Below are 25,061 nucleotides of genomic sequence, written 5' to 3'. Positions count from 1 at the left end.
TGACCGGGTAACTGCCCTCTGGCCTGGTCATAGGGTCGTATCTTGGGGCAGGAGCCCAAATTTACTGGTCCCAATGGATTAGGAGGCTTGCACAGGATACCCCCCAGGGTGCCACAGGATCATGTCACGGTCAACTCATTTTATGTGCCCGCGAGAGCTTAAAAAGTACATAATTGTCTTAAAATAAAAGTCTACGCTGCTTTACAGCGTACAGTGACGATAAACTACATCTCCCACAATGCATGTCAAATTTGTGACCCGCGAAATGACGGGATCCTGCCGCTAGATCGCATTTCGGCGTTTGACTAAACCGGTGATGGATATGAAAAAGATCTACAAATAATCCCAAAATGTCCAAGAAGAGAAAAGTCGATGCAGAGGGAAGGCAATTTAATGAAAGGTGGGAAGGCGAATACATGTTTTTGCTTCAAGGAGAAAAAACCGATATGTCTTCTGTGTTACGAGGCAGTGTCGGTGATGAAGGAGTACACTCATTAGTTGGATGTATGCCCTCTGTAAGGCTGTCTGCAGCTATTTGTTTTTGTTAAATACCACACATGTCCCACATTTTTTAGCAGCTCATAATTATTTGTTCTACCATAGTTCTGCCCTTCTCAACTGTGACAAAAAAAGTTTAAAAAAAAGTTGATTTGTAATAACTTGTTTAATCATATTTGTCTTTGTTATTCACTTGAAAAGTTTGATCTTTGATTGATGGAGTAATGTGGGTTTCTTAACCTGATAAATTAAAGGGATTTATGTTATAATAACAGTGCAATGTGCTTACATATATTTTTACATTTATGTAAATGCATGTACAATATTTGTACACTTGAATAAATAATAATCAAATGCTGACAGTTATTTGTTACAATATGTTAAGGAGAAGTAACATGTATACAGTCTTACAGTTACAACCGGCCCTTTGAGGGCAACCATGATGCTGATTGTGGCCCGGGGTGAAAATGAGTTTGACACCCCTGGTTTAGAGGGTTAACATTTGGAATGTTCTAGTACTACTTGAAAGAAAGAATCACACAATACAATTAGTAAAGGAATATATGCTAACACAATCAATGATCATAATCTATTATTATTATTACACATACTGGTTTTTCCATTACAAGCCTTGGAAGATATTTTGTGTAGAGTCCATTATGTGTGTCTTACGCAATGCAGATACACTTTGAGGTGTATGGCCGGAGTAAATAGCCAAAAACATTTGCTAAGACATCGCTTTAGACTCAAACTCATCTGAACTATAGTTTTTGGAGTTACAGTCACATGTCCTGAAAACGACATCTACCAGTTGAGGAATTTTTCTTTCACTTTCGCTTTGTTCTCTATAAAAGTTGTGCGACTCAACCTGTTCTTCACTGTGCCAACCTGTTCTTCACTGTGCCAACCTGTTCTTCACTGCCAGAAGCAGAACCCGAAACGACTCCAACAATTCAACCTGCTCGACTGACAGTCTGTGATTTCAAGGTAGGTCTCTGCATGTGTACGAAGGAACATCAGCACCTCTGTATTGGAACAGCTCTGTAAAGTCGCATTGTAAAACCATCCAACTTTCCGCCTCATTCATTCTCGGTTTTATATGTTTCTTTTATCAAACCACAAAGGGAATCAGATTTAATAATAATCGGAGGACAGGCGCATTCCTCATGCATCTCTCCAGTGGAGGCTACGGATAGCCCTGAGGGGTGTCATATGAACAATTATTGGCACATAATGACATATTTTGTGTACAGACCATTATGTGTTCCCTATGCAATCTAGAGGTAGCACTTTTAACTGTTGGGACACAGTTAAAAGTGCCAATAATTGTTCGTACGACACTCCTCATGGTTGAAACATCGTTGATATGTGTACTAGAAGTGTTGTCGAGAACAGTGGTTGTAAAAATCATCTTTAGCCTTGGAAGATATTTTGTGTAGAGTCCATTATGTGTGTCTTACGCAGTGCAGATACACTTTGAGGTGTATGGCCGGAGTAAATAGCCAAAAACATTTGCTAAGACATCGCTTTAGACTCAAACTCATCTGAACTATAGTTTTTGGAGTTACAGTCACAGGTCCTGAAAACGACATCAACCAGTTGAGGAATTTTTCTTTCACTTTCGCTTTGCTCTCTATAAAAGTTGTGCGACTCAACTTGTTCTTCACTGTGCCAACCTGTTCTTCACTGCCAGAAGCAGAACCCGAAACGACTCCAACAATTCAACCTGCTCGACTGACAGTCTGTGATTTCAAAGTAGGTCTCTGCATGTGTACGAGGGTACATCAGCACCTCTGTATTGGAACAGCTCTGTAAAGTCGCATTGTAAAACCATCCAACTTTCCGCTTCATTCATTCTCGGTTTTATATGTTTCTTTTATCAAACCACAAAGGGAATCAGATTGAATAATACACAACTAATTCTGTTTCGATACAGATTAAGTTATTATACGAACTAACCAAATACACTTACTGAGAACTTTATTAGGAACACCTGTACACCTTCTCATGGTGGAGGTGGTGTAATGGTGTGGGGAATGTTTTCTTGGCACACTTTATGGCTCGTTAATACCAATCAATCATCGCTTGAATGCCACAGCCTATTTGAGTGTTGTTGCTGACCATGTGCATCCCTTCATGGCCACACTTTACCCATCTTCTCATGGCTACTTCCAGCATGATAATGCACCATGTCACAAAGCAAAAGTCGTCTCAAACTGGTTTCATGAACATGACAATGAGTTCAGTGTTCTTCAGTGGCCTTCCCAGTCACCGGATCTAAATCCAATAGAATACCTTTGGGATGTGGTAGAACGGGAGATTCACAGCTTGAAAGTGCACCTAAAAAATCTGCAGGAATTCCGCGATGCAACCATGTCAACATGGACCAGGATCTGAAAGGAATGTTTCCAACATCTTGTGGAATAAATGTCATGAAGAATTGAGGCTGTTTTGAGAGCAAAGGGAGGCCCGACCCAGTTTTAGTATAGTGTTCCTAAAAGTGCTTGGTAAGTGTAACTTGATTGTAGTTATCATGCAGTAATCAGATCTGTCCTGTAGTCATGTGTTTGTGGTGATTTTTCTGGCCAGGGTAATGGCAGATTCTACAGTGAGGATGGAGGAACCAGTGTGTCTGATTGAGAACGATAATGATGGAAACCTCAGAGTCGTCCCTGAATCTGTGACGATTCTGGAAGGGATCCAGCAGCCTGTTGTGGTTGTGGCGGTGGTCGGGCTGTATCGCACCGGCAAATCCTACCTCATGAACAAACTCGCTTTAAAGCAAAAAGGTGAGATTGTCTAAGGAGACATTACTATTTGTTCTATAGTTTTCATTGAATAAATGTTATTTTTAGACAAATTTTCTGTCATGTTTCATTGTGTTTAGGTTTTGCCCTGGGAGCCACTATAGAGTCTAAGACTAAAGGTATCTGGATGTGGTGTGTGCCTCACCCATCTAAACCTGGACACACTCTGGTGCTGCTGGACACTGAGGGACTGGGGGATGTTATGAAGGTAGGAAAACTGGCTTTAGGGATGGGCAGTACAGTATTTCTGTTAATGTATTTTAAATACATATTTAATTACTTTTGAATATTTAGACATCTTTATTTGACAAGCCTGACACAGTGGACAAACACAATCTTTTGATGCACATGTGACTGATAGGTGTTGAACCTGTGTCCCCTTTACACCACAAAAGCTAAACCCTACTGTAAGCTCATGGAGCACATGCAAGTGTCCAGGTCTCAGGCAAGGCTTCTCATCATGTGAGCATCGTCTCCAAACCACCTCTGTTACACATTCCTTGAACCACCTAAACCACATTGGTGCCATGACCCAGTTGGAATAGTAGGGCAAAATATAAATGTAGTTGAGTATTGCGATATAATTAGTTTTTATTTTATTATTATTTTGCTCCTTGAGGTAATACCTCGGCTTTAGCTTAGTGGGCTATAGCAGCAGCCTCTCCAGTATCGCATTGACTGTTTATTGTTGTTGTATTGTTCAGGGAGATGAGAAGAACGACACCTGGATCTTCTGCCTGGCTGTGTTACTGAGTAGTGCCCTGGTGTACAACAGTATGGGGACTATTGATAACAAGGCCTTAGAAAACATAAAGTATCCTTTGGTGTGTGTGTGTGACAAGCCTTAACAGATAAGTATTAGCTTAATCAATTGATTAAGCTTTGTTAGAGTTTTTGCATATGTGTACTAGTGTATGTTATTCATTTGGAAAAAGTTTTCCTCCTGAACTGCACCCCCTGCAGCTACGTGACTGAACTGACGGAGCACATCAATGTGAAGACAAAGGCAAAGGGAGAGGAGGCCAAGTCCAATGAGTTCCTGAAGGTCTTCCCTTCCTTCACCTGGACCATCAGAGATTTCACTCTGCTTCTACAGCTTGACGGACAGCCCATCACTGCAGATGAGTACCTGGAGCATTCCCTCAAACTGTTGAAAGGTGAGGTGTGATCATGACTTGCAGATGAAAATAAACATTTTACATATTGTCCAAAAGAAAAAACTTCAAGATTGTGGGACACAACATGTTGATATCAGTCACATCAGTCTCAACATAGTTTATTAATGAAATAGCAGTGATTTCACCTCGCTTAACTTTCTTGTGAACATTTCACATCTACGAAAGTTCAACAAATGTCTATATGCTTCATTTACTGATTAAACAGGAGACCCCCAGAAGATTAAGCAATACAAGAAGATTGAGGAATTCAACCGCCCTCGGGAGTGCCTACGGAAATTCTTTCAGATAAGGAAGTGCTTTGTGTTTCGTTGTCCAGCCACTGCTGAGGGCTTGCAAAGAATGGAGGAGTTGACAGATGCAGAAATGGAACCCAAGTTTGTCCAGCAGTCTAAGGAGTTCTGTGATTACATCTACACCAGCGCTAAGACCAAGACCATGATAGGAGGCCTGGAGGTCACTGGCAGCAGTGAGTAACCTGCATCTACAGCCTTTACTTAAGCACTGGTTTACTATTCAACTGTTGCTGCAGCTTTTACAAAAGCACTGCTCTACTACTGATGTCAGTATTAGATTAGATTAGATTAGATTCAACTTTATTGTCATTGTGCAGAGTACAAGTACAGAGACAACGAAATGCAGTTAGCGTCTAACCAGAAGTGCAAAATAGCAGAAAGTGCAATGAACAGTATTTACAGGTAGTGCAATATATGATCAGTAGTAGTGCAGTGTAATATAGAATAATATAAGCAGTATAATATAGCAGTGCAGTATAGCAGTATGTGAGTAACAGTAGCATTATAGTAGAATAAATAGTTACAGTATGAGCATGGTATTATTCATATAAATACCATAAGTGATAGCCTACTTCTTGTCCTTACTCTTATGCATGATCTATACAGTGCAAGGATATGTTTGACTGACTAATTTCCCATGCGTTCACCAGTTAGTTTGCATGATTAGGGTCATACACTTCACCCATAGCTATTCACCTTGTGTATAGAGCACAGAATTGTGTTGTGCATGAAGTTGTTGAAGATATTGTTGTAGATCTAAAGTAGGAATTGTGTAATTCTCGAGACCTGTAGTGGGTATAGGGGTCTAAATACTGTTGGTAATTAATTACAGTATTAATTTGAAGTAATGACCTGAGGGCACCACTAACAATTGCGAGCAGAGATTCCTAAATTAAACTCTGGATTTGTTCTTTTACAGAATAATTACTTCAACAGTCAGTCTCAATATTCTGAAGGGTATTTGATGTCTATCAACTATCTTAGTAAGTTATTTAATTGTTCATAGAGCCAGCATTTGTCAAAGCAAGAGAAACAACACTTATTTATAAAGATGGAATTGTATTACTACGCTAAGAAACACACAAGGAATTTGCAAAGATTAATAAAGATGGCTTCAATCTTAATTGTTATGGTTTGGAGAAACATTGCAATGCCAATAGTTCAAGGAGGAAGAAAACCATTGTTGTCAATATTTACGTAATTCATCAGATTCCAAGGCTTGATTTCAACACACCCTGCTGGATGTTTTCAGTCGTAGAGCTCGTTGTGCTGACGGTACCGTGGTCGGGTCTCTCCTAGGTAGAGAGCAAGCTGTGTTAGCAAGTGAAAGTGCAGAGGACCCAAGTGCGGAGAGATACTCAGACGGACAGCGTAAAGTCAAATCAAGGCGGGGTTAATAGGAACTCACAGACTATACAGGGAGAATCTCCAACAAAGACATGGGGAACACACAGGCTATATAACAAACAGGAGACAGAATACACAGGTGAAATGAATACTGATAGATTGGGAGGGCACTGGCCCCGTACCGCCTGACGAGGGCACCAGAGTCACCAGACAGCAACCTCAGGCGTGACAAAGCTGCGTTCGTCTCCAGTTGAGCTGATCACTCATCCTGAAAGGGATAATCTCAGGACCCTCTTTGAAGGGACAATTCGAACAGAGTATGGACAGAGCCTCTTCAAGAAAAACAAAGACAACAAAAAACATTGTTTTAGTTGAGCCAAAGCTCTTTATGCCTTTCCCATGCCAGCAGGAGATTGGGCGTGTTTGAAATGCACGCTGGTCCCAGCCGCAATCATGATTGGGTGAGAGGAAATCTCACCTCTCCTTTAGGACTGGCTGCAGTGAATTGCAGATAGTCCAGAAATAAAGATATGATTCCTAAAATGTTCTCATGGGCATATGCACATCTTCAATTATTGCCAAAGTCTTTGTTTCATATTTTATAAGAGAATGATGTCAAACCATAAGTGATTACAATCTGAAGCATTGTTGGAAGACTGGTAATAACACAATTCAGGATAAAGAGAAGTACAGACCCGTAGATGGATGATGTTGTTGTATGTACAAGCTGCTGTGAAAGGTCTATCATGTCTTCTGTCTCTGTCAGTGTTGGCGAACCTGGCTGTCATGTACACAAAGGCGATCAGCAGTGACCAGATTCCCTGTCTGGACAGTGCGGTAGAGGCTCTAGCCAAGATCCAGAATCGTACAGCTGTAACCAAAGCAGTGGAGCACTACCAGACAGAGATGGCCAGAAAAGTTACCTTCCCTACGGCGACGCAGAATGTGCTGTCTGATATCCATGGGGCCGTGGAGAAAGAAGCTCTCAAGACCTTCATGAGTCTCAGCTTCAAAGACGAGGGAGAAAATCAGCAGAGGAAGCTCATGGTATTGTATTCTTTATGTGGCCTACTTTATCAGATGACAGAAAAAAATCCTTATCTCTCCATTTAAATCTATCCCTTTCTCTTATTCTGTTGATCCCTCTGTCTCTCTCTCTCTCCAATCCCTTTCTTTTCAACAGAGTCATCTGCGGACTGAGTATAATGAGATGTGTAAGAAGAACATTGAGGAGTCTCGGAGGGTGTGCAGAGCTGTCATCACACGTGTGTTTGGGCCCCTGGAGAAGGCTGTGGGTCAGGGCTCCTACATGCGCTCTGGAGGCTACAAGCACTACCGTGAAAACCTCAAGAAGCTGATCCAACAATTCAAATCTGAGAGAGGCAAAGGATTTATGGTATATGTGGAGACATTTAACATTTTCAGTGCATAGTAAAATCACTGTTTTTACAGTTTATTTTTTAAATTAAAAATTAAAAATGCATTTAAATGGAATCATTTTTCACTGAACCTTTAAGCCAGAATTGGGCTAACAGCATGATCTTTAGAATTACTGATTTTAATGGACACAAACTCATATTTGTGAACGTCTATCTAAGTTTCATGTTTGCTCATTCACTTTAATGTGTGTTTTCAGAGTGAGGAGGTATTGAGCGACTATCTGGATAGGAAGGCTAACGTAGGAGAAACTATCCAGGTAGCAGACGAGTCTCTCAGCAAAGAAGAACAGAAGAGGGAAGGTAAGAGATGGAGAGATGCCTCCTCCCATATCCACTTCTCTTTCTGAATAAGAATAGTTTTGAACAAGCGTCCTCAAAAAGTGCCCCTTGACCACAATTAAGACAGCATTAAAGGAGTACTTCACTCAAAGTATGTGTACTGTATATATCATTATTTTGTGTGCCTCATAGATGACAAACGTATATTTAGATATTATTCCAGGAAGTAAATATACATTTGTCATTAGGATATCTATGAGGCTGTAATGCACATAATTGGGACCATATGGTGGACTGATGGGAAATATATTTGAAAATGATTTTTAAGTAAAGTACTCCTTTAAAACAGCTATCAGTGATTTCTGCATGCACTAACTAGATGTAAATAATGGGAAATATCATACAAATAGCACTAGATTTCTTTGAACTATCTGTAGTGCTCAATGAATTACATTCCCTGAGAGCAGCATTCACATAGTACATACTTGTATATTTGTTTGGTTATGAAGAGGTACAACACTTGTTCTAGTCATAAAGGTATTTTGGTAAATTTTGTAAATTATTATTATTACCTTAAATTGGGTTTAATAATAATTTACAAATTTGAGTAGAACAAGTGTTGTCAACCAAAAGCTCTTCATTTGACCAACTGCCTCTGTTATACTCTCTGTTCTCTCTCTCTCTCTCTCTCTCTCTCTCTCTGCAGTGGAGAAGGTGAAGAGGGAGGCAGCAGAACAGGCTCGGAGAGTGGCAGAGGAACAGATGTTGATCCAGAAACAGCTCATTGAGGACCAGGAGAAATCAAATAAAGAGCATTTGAAACAACTGGCAGAGAAGATTCAGGAAGAACGAGAGATCGCCAGACAGGAGAATCGACGATTGCTGGAGGCCAAACTTGCGGTATGTAGTATAGAGACAACATTCTAGAGAGCCAAGGGTGACTTTATTAATAAAAAATGCATCAATTATGATGCTTCGTTTTGTAGCCAATCAAAGTATTGTTGCTAGGTAAATACCACATAGAGCACTCGGCACTCTAGTTGGTGAGTGTTCCGGAATTCTTTGGAAGTTGGTGATTTAATGTGTATTTGTTTTTTATTGATTTCAGGAGCAGAAGGCCCTCTTGGATGAGGGCTTTGACAAGAAGGCAAAGGGTATGGATGAAAACATAAAGAACATCAAAGATGAGATTGAGGAACAGCAGGAGTCCCAACAGCCGACCATCTGCAAATGGATGGATGTCGCAGGCGCAGGGGCATTGTTGGTCCCTGGTTATGGCACAGTGGTTGGGGGCGGTCTATTAGCCACGTCCAAAGTTATAGAGTATGGACCCAAGGTTTGGAATTGGATGTTTGGGTAAAATGTGTCTTTCGTGTACGTTGACATTGTTTGAAAAGACAAAGATGAAGGCTTTGTTGAAGTGTTTGTTTTTCTAGACTGTGCAGCTTTATTACCACAGCCTGTAAAGAGATTTTTAGTCACACTAACGAATGAAATATACCCCCTGATTCTGAATAGTAATCAATAAAAGTAATCAATAGAGCAAGATTTTTTTTTTTCAAAATTATCTTTGTTTTCATCAAGCTCTTGACAGACAGAGACGGCTTTCTTTCTTTAGAATAAAATGTGTTATTAAATAATGTGTTATTATGTAATTTAGCTACTTTCTATGATCACATTTCACAAAATGCAGATTTCCCTTATCACATCTATAACACAGATTTAAAAGCATAGGATTGATGATGTAATGACTGGAGTACTTAGGTAGAGGACTCAAATGCACGACTCAGAGACAGAAACTTAAATCCAATAGAATAGTCTTTACTATCAAAAAAGGTTTGGTACACAGGTAGGCAGTCAATGGGTAGGTAGATAATCCAGGAAGGGGGTAGGCAAAGCAGGGTTTGGTACACAGGTAGGCAGTCAATGGGTAGGTAGATAATCCAGAAGGGGGTCGGCAAAGCAGGGTTTGGTACACAAGTAGGCAGTTCAAAAAGTCAGGCAGATAATCCGAAAAGGGGAAGGCAAAAAGCAAAGTCAGAAACACGACCAGAGATCAAAATAACCAGGAATACTCAACAGTAGGGAAAATCGCTGGACCACTTGACACAAGGTACAAAGACGAACTGGCACAGAGACAGGGGAACTCACAAACTAAATACACAGAGAAGGATGATGAGGAGCAGGTGAAGCCAATAAGGGTGGGGTAGACAATCACACAGGCGGGACACACACAAGAGCAGGTGGAGAAGTGTCTGAAACGAGAGACAAGTTTCGCCCCCTGCAGCTACATGACTGAACTGACAGAGCACATCAAGGTGAAGACTAAGGGAAAGGGAGAGGAGGCCAAGTCCAATGAGTACATGAAGGTCTTCCTTTCCCTTCATCTGGATGTCAGAGATTTCACTCTGCTTCTACAGCTTGACAGACAGCCCATCACTGCAGATGAGTACCTGGAGAATTCCCTCAAACTTGCAAGGTCCCTGGTTCGATTCTGTCCATTAACATATCCTGCATGTCCTCTCCCTCACCCATCCTTCCTATTGATCTCTACTGTCTCTCTCCAATTAAAAAAAAAAGAAGATGATAATGAAAAAGAAAAAGGGCTGTAGAGCAAATGAACCATTTATAGCCGTTAACAACATGGTTGAGCTACAGGTGACCATTTCTCAGTATGAACGAGATGTGTAATGTTGCTCATTTCATGGCATACATATTTAATAAGGAGCTCCAAACTGCAAAGGGTACAAGTAAGAGAGGTCAAAGGCGCTGCCTTCAGCACCCTCTGGAGGTGCGGGTTCGATTCCGACTCCTGACAGTCCTTAAGCTACTGACTGTCTCGAAAGGCATGCTGATAGCTTACTTTGTTGAGTGGCCACTTGTCAAGAAAACTTCGTAGCAGTTAAGTAGTTGTGGCCGAGTGGTTAAGGCAATGGACTAGGGATCCATTGGTTCGAATCCTGTCGACGGTGGAGCTTTTGATTAAGATCATCGTCGACCATCCCTCAAAAATGTTGTCCAGTGGTCCTGATCCTGAAACCTCTACCATCACTTCTCAACAAAAAGGGCTTTTGAGCAATTGAACCATTTACAGTGAACATCATGGTTGAGGTACAGGTGATCATTTCTCAGTATGAAAGCTTTAGACTAAGCCTATCCTCGACCATCCCTCAAAAACGTTGTCTTATATGTTTCCAGACCTTATTGAGGTTACTTATGTTACCATCCTTGTTGAGGATAATTAGTGGTTTGTACCTTGCAGTGAACCCTCTGTAAATAGGCTGGTGGAAAAAGTAAAATGTGAAATACAATTCATTTTATGTTCCAAATAGTGCCATTGCTACCTCAAAGAGGTCTACTAATATGATGGTGGAATTTTGGCAATTAAGCTTCAATGCTCCAAAATTCTGAAGGAATATCCATTTCATGGATACAAAACATATTTAGACCAAAGTAAAAATGCTGATAATTTAGTAGCTTAAAGGGGCAATCTGGGATTCAAACAACAACAAAGTGGTCACTCTGACACTTTTTTGGTAAACAACGGTAAACAGAGGGATGGGGCTGGAGAAATGGAGCTATGGATCCAAGGACTGCCCATCCATGGGACCAAAATTATAGTTTTAACCATGTTTTGAAGCTATACAGTGTTTGTTTAAATTTGTTTAAAACAAGCTTATATTTTGGGTTATGATGTTATAATCAGTTGAACTAAGCTCATGAGCCATTTATAAGTTATATTCAATGTATCAATGGCTATATATCATTAATCTACATGGCCAAAAATGTATGTACCAATCCAAGATTACTCCTTTAATACACAACAGTTTCAAAGAGTGCAATCCTTTGCCCATCAACCTTTATCACTTGGTGGATTTATTGGTCAAAATCTGCACCCTCACCAGTTTAGGAATATCCACTCATAGTATAGTAAAAACATAGAATATAAAAACAAAATAAATCAAATGTATTATTCATTGCAGGTATTGATGGATCCTAGAGCTCATCATGTCCATAAACATTGTACTCCGTCACCGATATCAATCCATCTCCATTGTGGTCACTCTTGCGGAAGATATCTGTCAACATTTTCTCATAGTAAAGTTCATCACGCTGAACAAGATCTTTCTGGGCCTCCAACTTCAAGTAGTCTTTCAACTGAGAAATAACAAACAAAACCATTGGTTAATCCTCCTCTGATCAAACCACATATTCGTTTGAAACTTGATGCTTTTATTCAGTCCATGCAATAGAAACGTACTGGGGTATTCCTCCAAACTTGTCGACAACTTGAGTACATTCTCTGATATGGAGGAACGACTACAACCAGGGTTATGCTGGGGGAGCAGAGTGGAGCAGCCTTCCACCACTTTTTTTGGGGTAGTCCCACTCTCATATTTGTCATTGTTATTGGATAGAGATAGTGAAGAGAGACAGGAAAGTAAGGAGGAGAGGGCATGGGCCAGATTCTAACCCATGTCGACATGAGCATACATGTGCACTGTAGGCCATGGTGCTAGACCACTAGAACAAAAAAACAAAAAAACATTCATGCTTTATTTTAAGTTAAAACTTTTAATTAAAATTAAAACTAAATCGGACCCATAATGTTCCATGCCAATCGTCACTTTATTCTATTTAGAAGGAGATGGGCAACAATACCTCAGTCTTTGTCAGAGTCTTATCTTGATCGATGTCTACTTCTCGAAAGAACTCCATGCTGCGTGGTCCTCTGGACACTGAATAGACCTCCACCTCAAAGATCAATGTAGAATTGGGTGGAATAGGATCTACTCAACCAGAAAAAAAATGATTACAACACAAATAGTTTCAATCCAATCAAGACAAACAGTAGGGTCATTCCATGTCAAATCAACAGGCCATGACGCCCATTCTCTCAAATGGTTCTGAAATGGTTTTTGTAAAAACAGTATAGACATTCCTGTAACATGATTTTGTAAAAATATAGTTTGATCTGAGAAATAAGCTAATTGGCCATTTTCCTTTCATAGGATTCATATATGGCTTAATAGCTTGGTTTTTCTTATGAATTGTCTTTAAGATGTTGTATTAAATAGTATGTAAAGGTCCAGTATGTAACATTCAAGCTTTCTAAACACTTCCTAATGGTTGTAATGACTATGTTTCACCGATTTTCGCCTTTCTGGCTCTGGTGGCTGCCTCTTCGAATCGTGCATGCATGCAAAAACACAACAGCTAATGTCCCACACTGAAGGTCCATTTCGGGGGTTTATATTATCATGAGGGAGGATATTGTTGTTTGGATCTCACATAACAGCTCCGCAATCCCTGAATCAATTGCTACCTCAAGAAATCATTCCAGTAATCACTTAAAATGTAAATTAGACATTGCATGCAATATCAGGAAACATGCCAAAATATGTCAGCACATACATGCATTAGTGATAGCTATTCACACTACACTATAACAATATCACAAGAAAGAATGGAATACAGTTATTCAAAACACCTTATAGAAAATGGCCAGCATTTGAAATACGCATGCAATACCAACTACCATTGTTTTGCAATGTATCCCCCCCTATTCATTGCATGTGAAAATGCAATCCATCCCAACATGCTTACATGCGCAGAGGAAGCTGCATAATGTGCTGTCTGCACTGGCAGAGATGGCATTTCTTCAGAAAATGCTGTGGAAGTAGCAACATAGGAAAAACATAGTGTTCTTGGTTAGCAGAATTAGCAACATAGGAAAAACATAGTGTTCTTGGTTAGCAGAATTAGCAACATAGGAAAAACATAGTGTTCTTGGTTAGCAGGATTAGCAACATACGAAAAACAGTGTTCTTGGTTAGCAGAATTCAAGTTATTTTCACTGTGTAAGCTAACCATCACATTCCTGTGCTTGTACAATGTACTGCTCATAAAGGCTTACCTTTGCCTTTTTCTCCAAATGCTAAAGCAGGTGGAACCGTTATCTTGCGTTTCTCCCCAGCACACATTCCCACCATCCCAATGTCGAGGCCCTTGATTACTTGCCCAACACCCAACACAAACCACTGAGGATGTCCAGCTTTGTCTGAGCGACTGAAAAAGAAAAGACAAATTCATCTGTATGCTTGGCATTGTCCAAAATGTAAAAGTCTGAAGTTTAGTAATTATAATTTGAACATATTCTGTAAATGGTTTCTTCTCATTCATTTATGATACTGGTCCATACAGACAAGGTTCATATGGATATGTCCTATAATTTGTCAACTCATAAAAAAAAAAAAAAAGCAAAGTACAAATACTTACTTTTGATGCCATTTATGAGATACTCTCCCTTAATAATAATAATAATAATAATAATAATAATAATAATAATAATAATAATAATAATAATAATAATAATAATGTGGGGGGACATGCAGCGTTCGGCCTGTAGAGGGTGCTACAGGACTGTGGCCAGGGTGCGGGAGCGAGGCTTTGTCGCACACCTGTTGCGAATGAAGCCTCGTTAACTAATGGTGTAAGATGTGTGTGCCTCTGCTTTCGAGGAGGAAGGGCTGGAAAGCCAAAGACTGGAAAGTCGACAAACAGCTCAATAAACGACCATTCCCTCATCACAACACTGCGTCCGCCTCTGTGTGTCAAGGATCTTGTTACATTGGCCAATGATAAAACGTGTAGCTAGATTTATAATTTAGCAATCAAGTCAAGAGATCAGATCAGATCAGAAATAGCGAAACACACACATTTTGTTGAAAAAACGCTAGAAAACGCTAAATACGCTTAATCTTAGTGCTAGCTGTGAGTGAGGCAAAAAACGAATTATTTAGCAAACGTTAGGTAGACTACTGCACTTAACGTGATTGCTAGAGATATACAATCTCTGACAGATGGCGATTGCAGATTAGCTGGTTATCTTGCCATCTCATTAGATTCAAGAGTGGACTCTGTCCGTCATCGCTCTGTTTCAGCTTCAGCATCAGCACTCAGGTAAAGGCAGCCGCCTCAGAGTGCCTTCGCATGGTCCTAAAGTCAGCCGCCGATTACCCGCCTGCCTACCTTCTCATGCCACGTCAAAGAAGACAACCAAAGGAGGACTTCATTACAAACTGTGTCTTGGCGGGGTCATTTGTATTTCAATACAATGACAACGTCTCCGACTCTATCTCTCCACAGGACTGGATAGAGCAAGATGCTATCCGGCTCCGTGGATGAAATGATTGAATAAAATGTGAGCGTCCAATAATTTTGCAACGCTGGCATGTCGTTGACGCATGCGTGCGGCCAGTGTGGGTTTGTGTGCGTCCGGAGTCTGGGCTAGTCCTGCCTGGAGGAGTGACAGTACTTTAGTGTGTACATTAGAGTGACGTGGTCCTCTGTGGCTCAGTTGGTAGAACATGGCGCTAACAATGCTTAGGTTGTGGGTTTGATTCCTGCTGGGACCATATATACTAAAATGTATGCACGCACTGCAATATAAATCGCTTTGGATAAAAGCGTCAGCTAAATGGCATATATATATATTACTTTACTTCAGAACCCAATATGATGCGAATCGGTGCAGAATTACGGGATTATCATGATCAATGACCCAGAAAATGACATCGTCAAACTGTATCAAAACTATGTTCTCAACATTTCACATTAAAATGGTATCGTAAATGCATTGGTGTATATGCACACAGAAATGCACGTTGGCCAAGTATGACATAATTTTGATTCTGTGAATAAATCTAACAACTTTGGCAAACTTTACCTGCAGTAGAACTGAGAGCCGTCTTTCGCAAGGTAGCCATCGTAATGCACGTTCAAAAGATCTCCCTTTTTGCTCTGTTTTTTGCAGTCCTCAGGCATGAACAAAACCTCTATCTTCACCTCATCGTTTGATTCATCAGCAAATGTATAATCAACAAAAACATAGATCTGTACATAGAAAAATAAGTAAAGGACAACCGTTGGATTCGGCATCTTGTCTCTCTGTGTGCGTGGCAACGTATGGGTTCACTCGTTTTGTACGCCGTTCTCGCCCGGGTGGGTGGGGTTTTTACTACGCGGAGTTTGCAGGTCACTGTATTTAATAAACGGCATAATAATAATAATAATAATAATAATAATAATAATAATAACTCCTTCAATTACAATAGGGTTTCAGCCCTTCGCATTTCAAGTTTTCGCGTCAGTGTTGTGACTGCCACCCCACAATTGCATTTCAAGAAACATTATTTTGAACTGTACTAACTCACCTTTCATTAGCATTTTGTTCTTAAAATGTATATGTCCTTTAAAACCAATGATACAAAAAATAACACAATTAAATAACAAACATGGTTTAGCTCTACAGACTATTTTTAATATATCAATACTACAGTGTAGCGTAGCCAACAATTAATTTGATTCTCTGTGCGATTAATATGACCTATTTATTGTTCATATCAGAATCACGTTGCAACTAATATTTTATCGGAAACCAGAGCTCTTCAATTCTGATGCATCTATTCCCAGAATATCTGTTTACACTAAAAGCTACCCAACAATGTTTGCTGAGCCACCTCGCTTGAGAACCTTGACTGACAATAATTAATTTAGCAACACAGTAGATGGAACTCGCATTGTATCAATCCATTATAATAGTTGCATTTTATTCAATAATAATAATTTCTAAATGTTCACAAAACAAGAATGTAACATGAAGAGTTTATTTACAACAAATTCTACAATCAACCCTCTTTGTAAATCAATTTAAACACAAAATCTGAAACAAACAAAACATACGAAAATAACATTTCATTTGAAATCTGTGGATTAAAAAATGATACAAACAAAACCTTCAAGGCATATTTTCTGTCAGGAGTTATTGGCAAACACAGTGTCTCAGATCTCTGTTGGAGGTCTAGAGCGTGTGCTTGGCTGTTACTGAGTCAGCTGTTTCCTATGCCGGCAGAGGGCAGCAGTTCACTGAATTACAAAACCAGAATTACTGAGATCGGCAGGGGAACAGACCTCTTGGCCCGAGGCACTTCCGGACACATGAGAAATGTGCTAATGAATGTTGCTGAAAGTTGACATGCCACTTAGCAGATGCTTTTATCCAAAGCGACACAAGTACAGTGAGTGCATTCATTTTGTATATATAAGGTCCCGAGCAAGAAATCCAAACCCAGCACATTGGCATTGCTAGTGCCACGCCCTACCAACTGAGCCGCAAAGGACCACAAACATAACACAAATAAAATAAAACATAAGCTCAAAGTCTTTGTGAGATACTGCTGTTGATTACAATATATGAGGACATCTGTTTTGATATCGAAGAATGGGAGAAGACCAAAGTCAGATCCATTATTGAAGAACATGCCACCTGAAGAGTCACCCAAATGCACGATGAACTAAAAAAAAAAAAAAAAAACCCTGAGAGAGATTGATCTTTCTGAGCAGACATAGAAACATGATATGACAGTGCGAGTCTTCCGTTTTGGATGAATTTATGGGCTCTATTTCGGTTGGGCGCAAAGCAGCGCTATTGTCAAAACGCAAGCAATATGGTAGTTCAGACCCGTTGGCGCCAACAGAGCAACCCGATAAAGTCATGGGAGGGGGAGCGATAAAAGAGGTGTGTTCATTAAAATCAACTGGCGTCAAGCAAGTTTCAAGGGCAAGCACCAAAACCACCTCTTAATGCAAATGCACCTGTTTATAACAGCAATTTTGACAGTGGAGCCTAACCGCAGTTGGTTATGACAGCAAATCTGACAGCGGTGGTGCCTCATTATGTTGTCCATTTGAAAAGTAGGCCACGTCGAAAATGCACTACCTGACAATTTACGATTGTCTGGAAGCCCACTTGTGTCCTCCCACCAGTAATCACAGTTGAGGAAAACACTACATAACACCGTAAATACACAATTGAGCTCTGCACACATTTGGCCATGGAGCACATTTTGATTGGTCGGTGAGTGGTCAAGCCCTTGAGACACCTCTTGCACCTTTATTCAACTAAAATCTCAGAAAAGCTACGAATTTTACAATGTAAAATGTATACCATCTTACAATCGATTGAGCTTCCCCAAAATACTTAATTGCTGTGATAGAACATTTAATTTGTTACGCTGTATCTGATGATAGGAGCCCCATTGATGCCCTGTTTAGATGTATTACTGAGCGTCCTCCAGCTAAATTAAGACACAACAGGGCCAAGGGAGAGCCGTGACGACGTAACACGGGACGAAAGTAACGTGAAGATTTTCTCAAATTACACGTACGGATAATATGATCTAATTACACAACGCATGTGCCTAATGCGGAATACTACCTTGTATTGTAGATTGAGGCAAAGTAAAAATAAATAAATATATATATATATCCTTCAGTGTTTTTCGGTTGAGTTGTGTTTATTTTTCGAAGGTTCCAAATATGTTATTTTCTTTTTTAGGAAAAAAACTAAAAGTGTTACTTTCGTCACGGCTCTACGCTATTAGTCAGTGGAGCAAAGGCTAAGAGAGAGAAACAGATGTAAAGGTACTGGCACAAAACACCAAGCATAAGGTAAAAAAACCGTGTGCTTTCATCATTATTACAGGACAGTTTAAATCAGGATTAGTGTTTATTCTATTTAAAATAATCCAGAGTAAAAAAAAATATATATATTTCTGAAACAGCGCTTGATTTATGATTACTTAGTTCTGGAATACCATGTCTGAGTTACATTTTAGTTAGTCCAGTTTAAAAGTGCAATTTAGTCTAGTATTCGATTTCACCTGTGTCCGGGAAGTCTCCCCCAGAAGTGTGACAAAATAAAATACTGCCGGAGTGTCGCCATTTTTCACATATTACACCTGTTTACCCTGCTTGGTTAAAAGTACATTTTAGAATTTAATTAAAGCACTAAATGGTTATGCCATTGTTAGTGTCTGACATGCTTTTAATGTTTTTTTAATTCGGTTAATTTAGGTGAATTTGTAATTCAATATTTTACACATTTAGAACCATGACAAAGCTTCCTAATAGACTATTTGTTATCGTAAGGATGTAATCATATAAAAACAATCATGTCATCATCAATCAATCATCATTATGACCACTGACAGGAGTTGTGAATGGTTGATGTAGATAGAATGAATTAGTCTAAATTGTGACCAAAACATTCATGCCAGCCTTTTGATCCCTAGGTCAAACTGACGAGTGAGCCCCCACTGGTAACCTAAGGAACTACAGTCCACAACAGTTTTCACTTCAGAAGAGCTCCATGTCCTCATCCTCCATGGGGGAGGGCACTGGAGGTAGGTTAAAGGGGGGAGTGTAGGTGGGGTAGGGAGGAGCAATATAGGATGGTGGGCAGGGGGCCGAGGTGTCAGGGCGGGGCATGGAGGTATAGAGAGGGTTTGGGGTGGGCGGGTCCTTAATGTAGCTGTCCATCTCGTCTTCGCTGATGTCATCATCAGCTCCCTGCTGAGGCCTCGCCCTGTGGGAGTGATTAAAGAGCAGGTCCTCATAGTAGGCCCCGCCAAGGCCGTACTGCAGCTCGTGGCACTGTGATTCTCCCTGGGTGACATGAGCACCCCATTTCACAAAGTCCGCAAACCTGAGTGTCACAGAGCAGAAAAAGGCATCTCAGTCACCATTACTAAATGTAATGGTAAATGGAAATACCGAATTTTGAAAGAAAAAAAAGAAAACACCTAGCTGGAAGTGCGTAAAAGGCTTGGGGTGGCAACATTCAATTGCAGCTGTTATCGGTGCAGTAAACTGGTTTGAATACAGGCCTTAGTATAGGTGGTTAGTTTTAGTAAAGGTAGATGGCCTTAGTCTAGATAAATGGGATTAGTCTAGGTAGATGGGATTAGTCTAGGTAGATGGCCTTAGTCTAGGTAGATGGCCTTAGTCTAGGTAGATGGGATTAGTCTAGGTAGATGGCCTTAGTCTAGGTAGATGGGATTAGTCTAGGTAGATGGGATTAGTCTAGATAAATGGGATTAGTCTAGATAAATGGGATTAGTCTAGGTAGATGGGATTAGTCTAGGTAGATGGGATTAGTCTAGGTAGATGGCCTTAGTCTAGGTAGATGGGATTAGTCTAGGTAGATGGCCTTAGTCTAGGTAGATGGGATTAGTCTAGGTAGATGGGATTAGTCTAGGTAGATGGGATTAGTCTAGGTAGATGAGATGTAGGAGTCCCGTACCGTTGTGGTTTGCTGAGTTTCAGGACTGTGTCCCAGGCAGGAAAGCCAGGTTTGGTGCAGTCCTCCCTCAACTCTTCCAGAGAGGCCTTGGTGACCATCTCCCCCTGCTCCCTGTACTCCTCCTCCGTCAACAACCGGACCTGAGGTCGCCTGCGTCCCAAACCACTCAGAAGGGAGCCCAGCAGCCTTGAGGAAGCCAAGAGAAAGGGAAATCCCCATCAAGCAGCTGGAGGACACATTCAATCACAACAATCTGCTTTTATCCATAATCTAGGGTCACTTGTTGAGTAAAAGGAGTGGACCTCAACGCAGAGAGAGAGAGAGGCCCACCTTTCCACGTTCCAATATGAAATTATTATAATGTTTGTTACTCTAAAACTAATATTTTATTCAATGAGGTAGGAGGATACTGATTCAACTATTATAACTGTACTATTATAAAGTTTAATAATAACCATAGAATAACAATTCCACCCAAAATCCAAGTATACAATTAGAAAGACAGAGAGCCATGCCCAATCCCAAATCAACAATTAGCCACTACCTCCTAGGCACCTACGTCTGTGACACCCGGCACACACACGATCTTCAATCCAGCGCACATGTGCATGGTTAGTAGCAAGGTTGGGGAAATTCCATTACAATTCATACAGTTCAATGTGTGGTAGCCTACTACATTTCAACCTAATCCATCTCCAGAGTGTATTGTACAATGTAGCCCAAAAATACTGTACCTGCATGTCTCCAACAGAAGTCTGTAAGCATAGGGAACACACTTTAGGCCCAGCAGGGCTCCCAGTAGGGTGTAGGAGGCCAGGGGATAGGTGACTCCATAGTAGATAAGGCCCATGGCCATGCTCTGGAGCCCCCACGTCAGAAGAGACAGGGTCCGCTCGCTACTGATGCCTCCGTGCTTGTAACATACAGCAAAGCTGACGAGGCCTGTTAGTACCAAGTAACCTGAAACAAGGATGAAGTGCAGTGAAGACATACAGACATACTGGTTCAACGGGTTTCAATCAGCCATTAGCACTATTCTAACATAATATTAGCACTAATATTTAGATTTGATTGCTTCGAAAGTGTGTCTATGATTATTTACATTTACATTTATGGTATTTAGCAGACGCCTTTTTCCAAAGCGACTTACAACAAATACATTTGTTTAAGTAAGTGAATCATCTATCCATCAGTCATCATAAGATAAAGCAATCAATGCTCAGACCAGGGGCCATAGGCAGTCACAATGCTAGAAGAAGGAATTTTTATTTACTTATTTCTTTTTTATTAGAAACTTGTACAGGGGGGTGGGGGTGAAGAGGTCTTTAGGAGGGACCGTTAAGATGTAGCCTGAAGAGATGAGTCTTCAATCTACGGCAGAAGATAGGGTTTGTAATGAAATACTACCAAACTGTTAGCTGGTTTAGCTAGCTGGTGTGGTGGTTGAAATGCATCTCTGTTACTTGACTGACAACAATAAGTCAACGAGGTGAAATATGAACTTCAGCTCTGTTTAATTCATGATCAACCTTGCTTTATTTTCTACATTAGGCCTATACGACAGGCAGCCCATTAAGCCCATGGATCTGAGGGTTAGTTTAAAAGTTGAGGTGAGCTAAACGGGACATTGTGGATGCGCAGTTTTAATGCCTGTGGGCAGTTACAAAGATCTGTTTATCACGTTACCTTGACAACAGTGGTCGTTTTGAGAACTATACTTCTGAGCGCAGGGCAGAAACTACCACAATCTATCACAAAATAAATACTTTAAAGACATTGTTTTCTTGTCACAATTCTCTGTTTTGTTTTGTAACCGTTGAATAAAGCAACGGGGGACTCATGGTGGTGAATATAGTCACAGCTGACTTTATTCACAATAAAGCACTGCCTCTCATGCCTTACTGCTAAACTACAACTTATAAATGCCTCATGAGCTTAGATCAACTGTCTTACCCCATCAGAACCAAAAACATAACCTTGTTTTACTCCACTGTTGGTAAACAAACACCTATAGCTTCAAAACATGGTCAAAACCATCACTGTGATCCCATGGACGTTACATTTCTCCAGCCCCATCCCTCAGCTGTTTACCAAAAAAGTGGTAGGGCGACTGCTTTGGTGTTTGAATCCCAGATCCCATCAAAATGTGTGCACAATGGAAGTTTTGAAGGGAAATTGAAAGCTACAAGTGTCATCAGTTTTGTGTTATGAATCAAGATGAATTTAAATCGAAAGTGCCCCCTACATTTAGCACTCCAAACCGAAAATAAACCTGACTCACCAAACGCTTGTCTCCAGTAGAGTGTCATAATCTCCTCCCAGTGGCTGAGCACGGTCTGGCAGCCCAGGTAGGAAAGGCCGGAACCAGCGCCAAAGAGCGTGAGGAACAATCCTCTCTGGAGAGAAGACAGGCGGTACCAGGAATAATGCAGCTGACCCAGAGAACACACTCTCCAATGACGGTTAGACTCTGCAATTTGACCCCTCTTTGTTTGCCAGGACAAGACAGAGTGACTTGTTTACGCTCTGACCACCTGGTTTAACAGGCCAAGTAGGTCAACGCCCAAGTAGGGGTGGCAAGGAGGGAGGTGGATGCTGGGGGGCTACCCCTTGATTAAGGGGGGGCTGGAATAGTGCAGTTTCCATCTTTTTAAACTTGATCAATCTGGGTGTTTTTTATGCAGTGAAACGTCTTTTGATATAGCAATGTCACAGACGGAGTAAAGCACTTTTTTATCAATGTGTGGTATAAGCAGGGTATGTAAGCAAAACAAAGCAGTTAAATCAAGTATGGGATATAAAACGTGTCAAACGTGTCAAATTAAAATGGAGCTCATCTTATAATTACTTACTGTTGGTATAAAGCTTTTCAGGATAAACAGTAGAAAGACAATGATAGAGATGATTCCCAGTGAGATTCCAGAGGTGTAAAAAAAGAAGGAGCTCCTGAAAAAAAACAAGCAGAAAACTGTAATTTTCAGTCAGGGGATATATCTCCAATTACTCAAAATGGTGGAAAATCAAAATAAACGTATGAATGTGATTCAAATTCCAAGGGCTGCCATATTGAACAGCCAAATTCAGTTGGAAAATCTATAAGTCATCCTGACTGAGAATAGGATAGAGCTACAAGTTCCTGTAACAACATGCATCCAGCATACACACACAGAGAGAATTGGAAAACCTTACCTGCATAAAGTCCCAGCAAAGTAGAAGAGGGTGAGTCCACACGCAAAAAATCCAAAACGAGTTTTATTCAACCCTGTAGAAAGTTCAGATGTTACTCTGCATTTTTCCAACACAATGCAAAGCAAGCCACTGCCCAGGATCGGTGAAAATAGAAAACGCTGGAAGACCACCACTACGTTTACGTACTGACCATCCGCGTACGGTGAAACAGCCAACAGCTGACCCCCCCCCCCTTTAAAGTCAATGTTTACACCAAAATCAAAGTCCGTCCGATGTTTTCGATCCAAAAAAGGGGTCTAATCATGCAAACAGTTCCCAAACCTAGGGTTAGAATACCACTAACTTTGATTAAGAAAATGAGTTAATAATGGTTTAATAATGGTTAAGCCTTCTCACGTTTCCCCTTGACATGTAGCATGTGTTCCGTGTTGGCCCTGGGAGTCTTCACCATGAAACACACATCTTCCTGCTCCAGCGGGATGTCCAGTCTTTTCTCCTTTTCCACACTGGGCGGCCAGTAATGGTCCAGCAGGCACTTTGACAGTGTGAAGACGTTGTCAGGCTCGTAGCAGTTCCTCGTCTCCATGGGATACACAATATAGACCCCCTCATCTCCTGTCACACATACCTTGAAGGAGAGCCAAATACAATCAGGTGGGCAGGTCATCATGGGGTCGTGTGCAGAGAGGATATACGTAGTCTGCTAGTAGCAACATGATGTGTATGAGAATCACATATATGTTGCTTTACACTTCACATCATTTTAGCTATATAAAACATATTAGGCCTTTTATTTGTATATCAATCAAATGTATTTGTAAAGCACTTTTTACATAGACAAATGTCACAAAGTGCTCAACAACATCCACATGTAAAAAGGGTTGTATGTCTAGTCACAAATTGAGGCTCGGGATCCCCCAGAGATGGTTTGGGAAACACATGAAGCTGCAGAGATGTAATCATAAAGCATTCTGGTACCTCAAAGGTGGACCAGATGTCTTTCCATTTGATGACTGTTCCTGAGCTGTAGCAGAAGCATCTTGTTCCAAAATGTGTGGTGTTTTGATTTTCTTTAAGATAAGTGCAGTCTGGGGAGTGCAAAATGAGTTGGCTCTTGGGTTATTGTGACATTGATGCTTGAGATAGCTATAAGTAGCCTAAACTGGATACGACATGCGGATAGTAATATGCGTCAAACTAATCAGAGTTGTGAGTTATGAATTAGGCTACAGCTAATGTACGAACACAACGTTTAAATTGCTTCGTACAGTTCCAACTTCAATGGCCAGAGATAGTATAGCCCCATTCGTGAGCTCGTAATGCTTATAATGACATGATTCAAATAACATGAAATAGGGGGCTAGTCAGCTAGCAACAACAAACATTACATTACAGAAAGTAGACTGACCCATAACTAGCCAACCAGCTAACTAGCCACGGATACAATTATCAAGCTAGCATTCCATCTGGCTGTTTACATTTACATTTCGCATTTTAATTTAATTTAATTGTTAAACCAGTTATTTAGCAAGCAACATTACATAGCAGGTTAGCTGACTAGCTAGCTACCTGCAAATGAATAGCCACGGCTCCCCTCAACGACGTGTGCACAGAAGACGTGCGCCAGTAAGTGTATAATTGATATAAGCATGGCATCAGAGCAACGATTCGCCATTGTACCGTAACCTGACACTGCTAAACAACAAGGTAGGAACTTGTTTTTAGCACAGAAGATGTCTGTTTACTGATAGTAAGCTGGTTAGTTAGGGAGCTAGCTACATTCAAATTCGGTGGTTTGTTTGGCGACAGAGGTTTAGACCAAAGTAGACAAAATTGATAACCATGATTGTTTTTGCACCGCAGGCTGCCTACTCAAAACAAAAACA

The 25,061-nt window shown here is 40.6% G+C and overlaps 3 protein-coding genes across 5 annotated transcripts; 1 reads left to right on the top strand and 2 right to left on the bottom strand.

Annotated features, from left to right (window-relative positions):
• The first annotated feature begins 1,359 nt into the window (after positions 1 to 1,359).
• Positions 1,360 to 9,475, top strand: LOC310813494 (guanylate-binding protein 1-like). 3 transcript variants are annotated; one of them, XM_083682532.1, is made up of 12 exons: positions 1,411 to 1,485; positions 2,192 to 2,253; positions 3,088 to 3,287; positions 3,386 to 3,513; positions 4,010 to 4,119; positions 4,269 to 4,462; positions 4,689 to 4,949; positions 6,890 to 7,170; positions 7,307 to 7,519; positions 7,760 to 7,862; positions 8,548 to 8,741; positions 8,950 to 9,475. In XM_083682532.1, the coding sequence occupies exons 3-12, from the start codon at positions 3,092 to 3,094 to the stop codon at positions 9,199 to 9,201; spliced, it is 1,932 nt and encodes a 643-aa protein (XP_083538658.1). In that variant the 5' UTR covers positions 1,411 to 1,485; positions 2,192 to 2,253; positions 3,088 to 3,091; the 3' UTR covers positions 9,202 to 9,475. The 3 variants fall into 3 exon arrangements, with proteins under 3 accessions (XP_083538657.1, XP_083538659.1, XP_083538658.1); XM_083682531.1 differs by lacking the exon at positions 2,192 to 2,253 and having other exon boundaries at positions 1,360 to 1,485; XM_083682533.1 differs by lacking the exon at positions 2,192 to 2,253 and having other exon boundaries at positions 1,403 to 1,485; positions 3,099 to 3,287.
• A 1,945-nt stretch (positions 9,476 to 11,420) lies between these two features.
• On the bottom strand, positions 11,421 to 15,774 carry fkbp7 (FKBP prolyl isomerase 7). The gene is made up of 4 exons (XM_083681706.1): positions 15,571 to 15,774; positions 13,759 to 13,910; positions 12,504 to 12,631; positions 11,421 to 11,999 (listed from the first exon to the last, which is right to left on the bottom strand). The coding sequence occupies exons 1-4, from the start codon at positions 15,666 to 15,668 to the stop codon at positions 11,838 to 11,840; spliced, it is 540 nt and encodes a 179-aa protein (XP_083537832.1). The 5' UTR covers positions 15,669 to 15,774; the 3' UTR covers positions 11,421 to 11,837.
• A 764-nt stretch (positions 15,775 to 16,538) lies between these two features.
• nemp2 (nuclear envelope integral membrane protein 2) lies at positions 16,539 to 24,965 on the bottom strand. Its single transcript, XM_083681673.1, has 9 exons — positions 24,745 to 24,965; positions 24,154 to 24,263; positions 23,572 to 23,803; positions 23,176 to 23,248; positions 22,839 to 22,932; positions 22,268 to 22,382; positions 20,721 to 20,946; positions 19,987 to 20,172; positions 16,539 to 19,389 (listed from the first exon to the last, which is right to left on the bottom strand). The coding sequence occupies exons 1-9, from the start codon at positions 24,848 to 24,850 to the stop codon at positions 19,041 to 19,043; spliced, it is 1,491 nt and encodes a 496-aa protein (XP_083537799.1). The 5' UTR covers positions 24,851 to 24,965; the 3' UTR covers positions 16,539 to 19,040.
• Between the last annotated feature and the right edge of the window lie 96 nt (positions 24,966 to 25,061).

Source organism: Argentina silus (genome assembly GCF_951799395.1).
Source record: "Argentina silus genome assembly, chromosome: 12".
Taxonomy (NCBI): domain Eukaryota; kingdom Metazoa; phylum Chordata; class Actinopteri; order Argentiniformes; family Argentinidae; genus Argentina; species Argentina silus.
The sequence above is the reverse complement of the archived record's forward strand: the minus strand, read 5'-3'. Positions and strand labels throughout refer to the sequence as shown.

Coding starts and splice junctions, on each gene's coding strand:
- LOC310813494 (XM_083682531.1), top strand. CDS start 3,092: ATGGCAGATTCTACAGTGAGGATGGAGGAACCAGTGTGTCTGATTGAG. Junction 3,288..3,385: donor ACTCGCTTTAAAGCAAAAAG/GTGAGATTGTCT, acceptor CATTGTGTTTAG/GTTTTGCCCTGGGAGCCACT. Junction 4,463..4,688: donor TTCCCTCAAACTGTTGAAAG/GTGAGGTGTGAT, acceptor CTGATTAAACAG/GAGACCCCCAGAAGATTAAG.
- fkbp7 (XM_083681706.1), bottom strand. CDS start 15,668: ATGCCTGAGGACTGCAAAAAACAGAGCAAAAAGGGAGATCTTTTGAAC. Junction 13,911..15,570: donor GGCTCTCAGTTCTACTGCAG/GTAAAGTTTGCC, acceptor TTTCTTTTTCAG/TCGCTCAGACAAAGCTGGAC. Junction 12,632..13,758: donor ATTTGGAGAAAAAGGCAAAG/GTAAGCCTTTAT, acceptor CTGGTTGAGTAG/ATCCTATTCCACCCAATTCT.
- nemp2 (XM_083681673.1), bottom strand. CDS start 24,850: ATGGCGAATCGTTGCTCTGATGCCATGCTTATATCAATTATACACTTA. Junction 23,804..24,153: donor ACATCTGGTCCACCTTTGAG/GTACCAGAATGC, acceptor CTCTCCTTCAAG/GTATGTGTGACAGGAGATGA. Junction 20,173..20,720: donor CTTCTGTTGGAGACATGCAG/GTACAGTATTTT, acceptor GGCTTCCTCAAG/GCTGCTGGGCTCCCTTCTGA.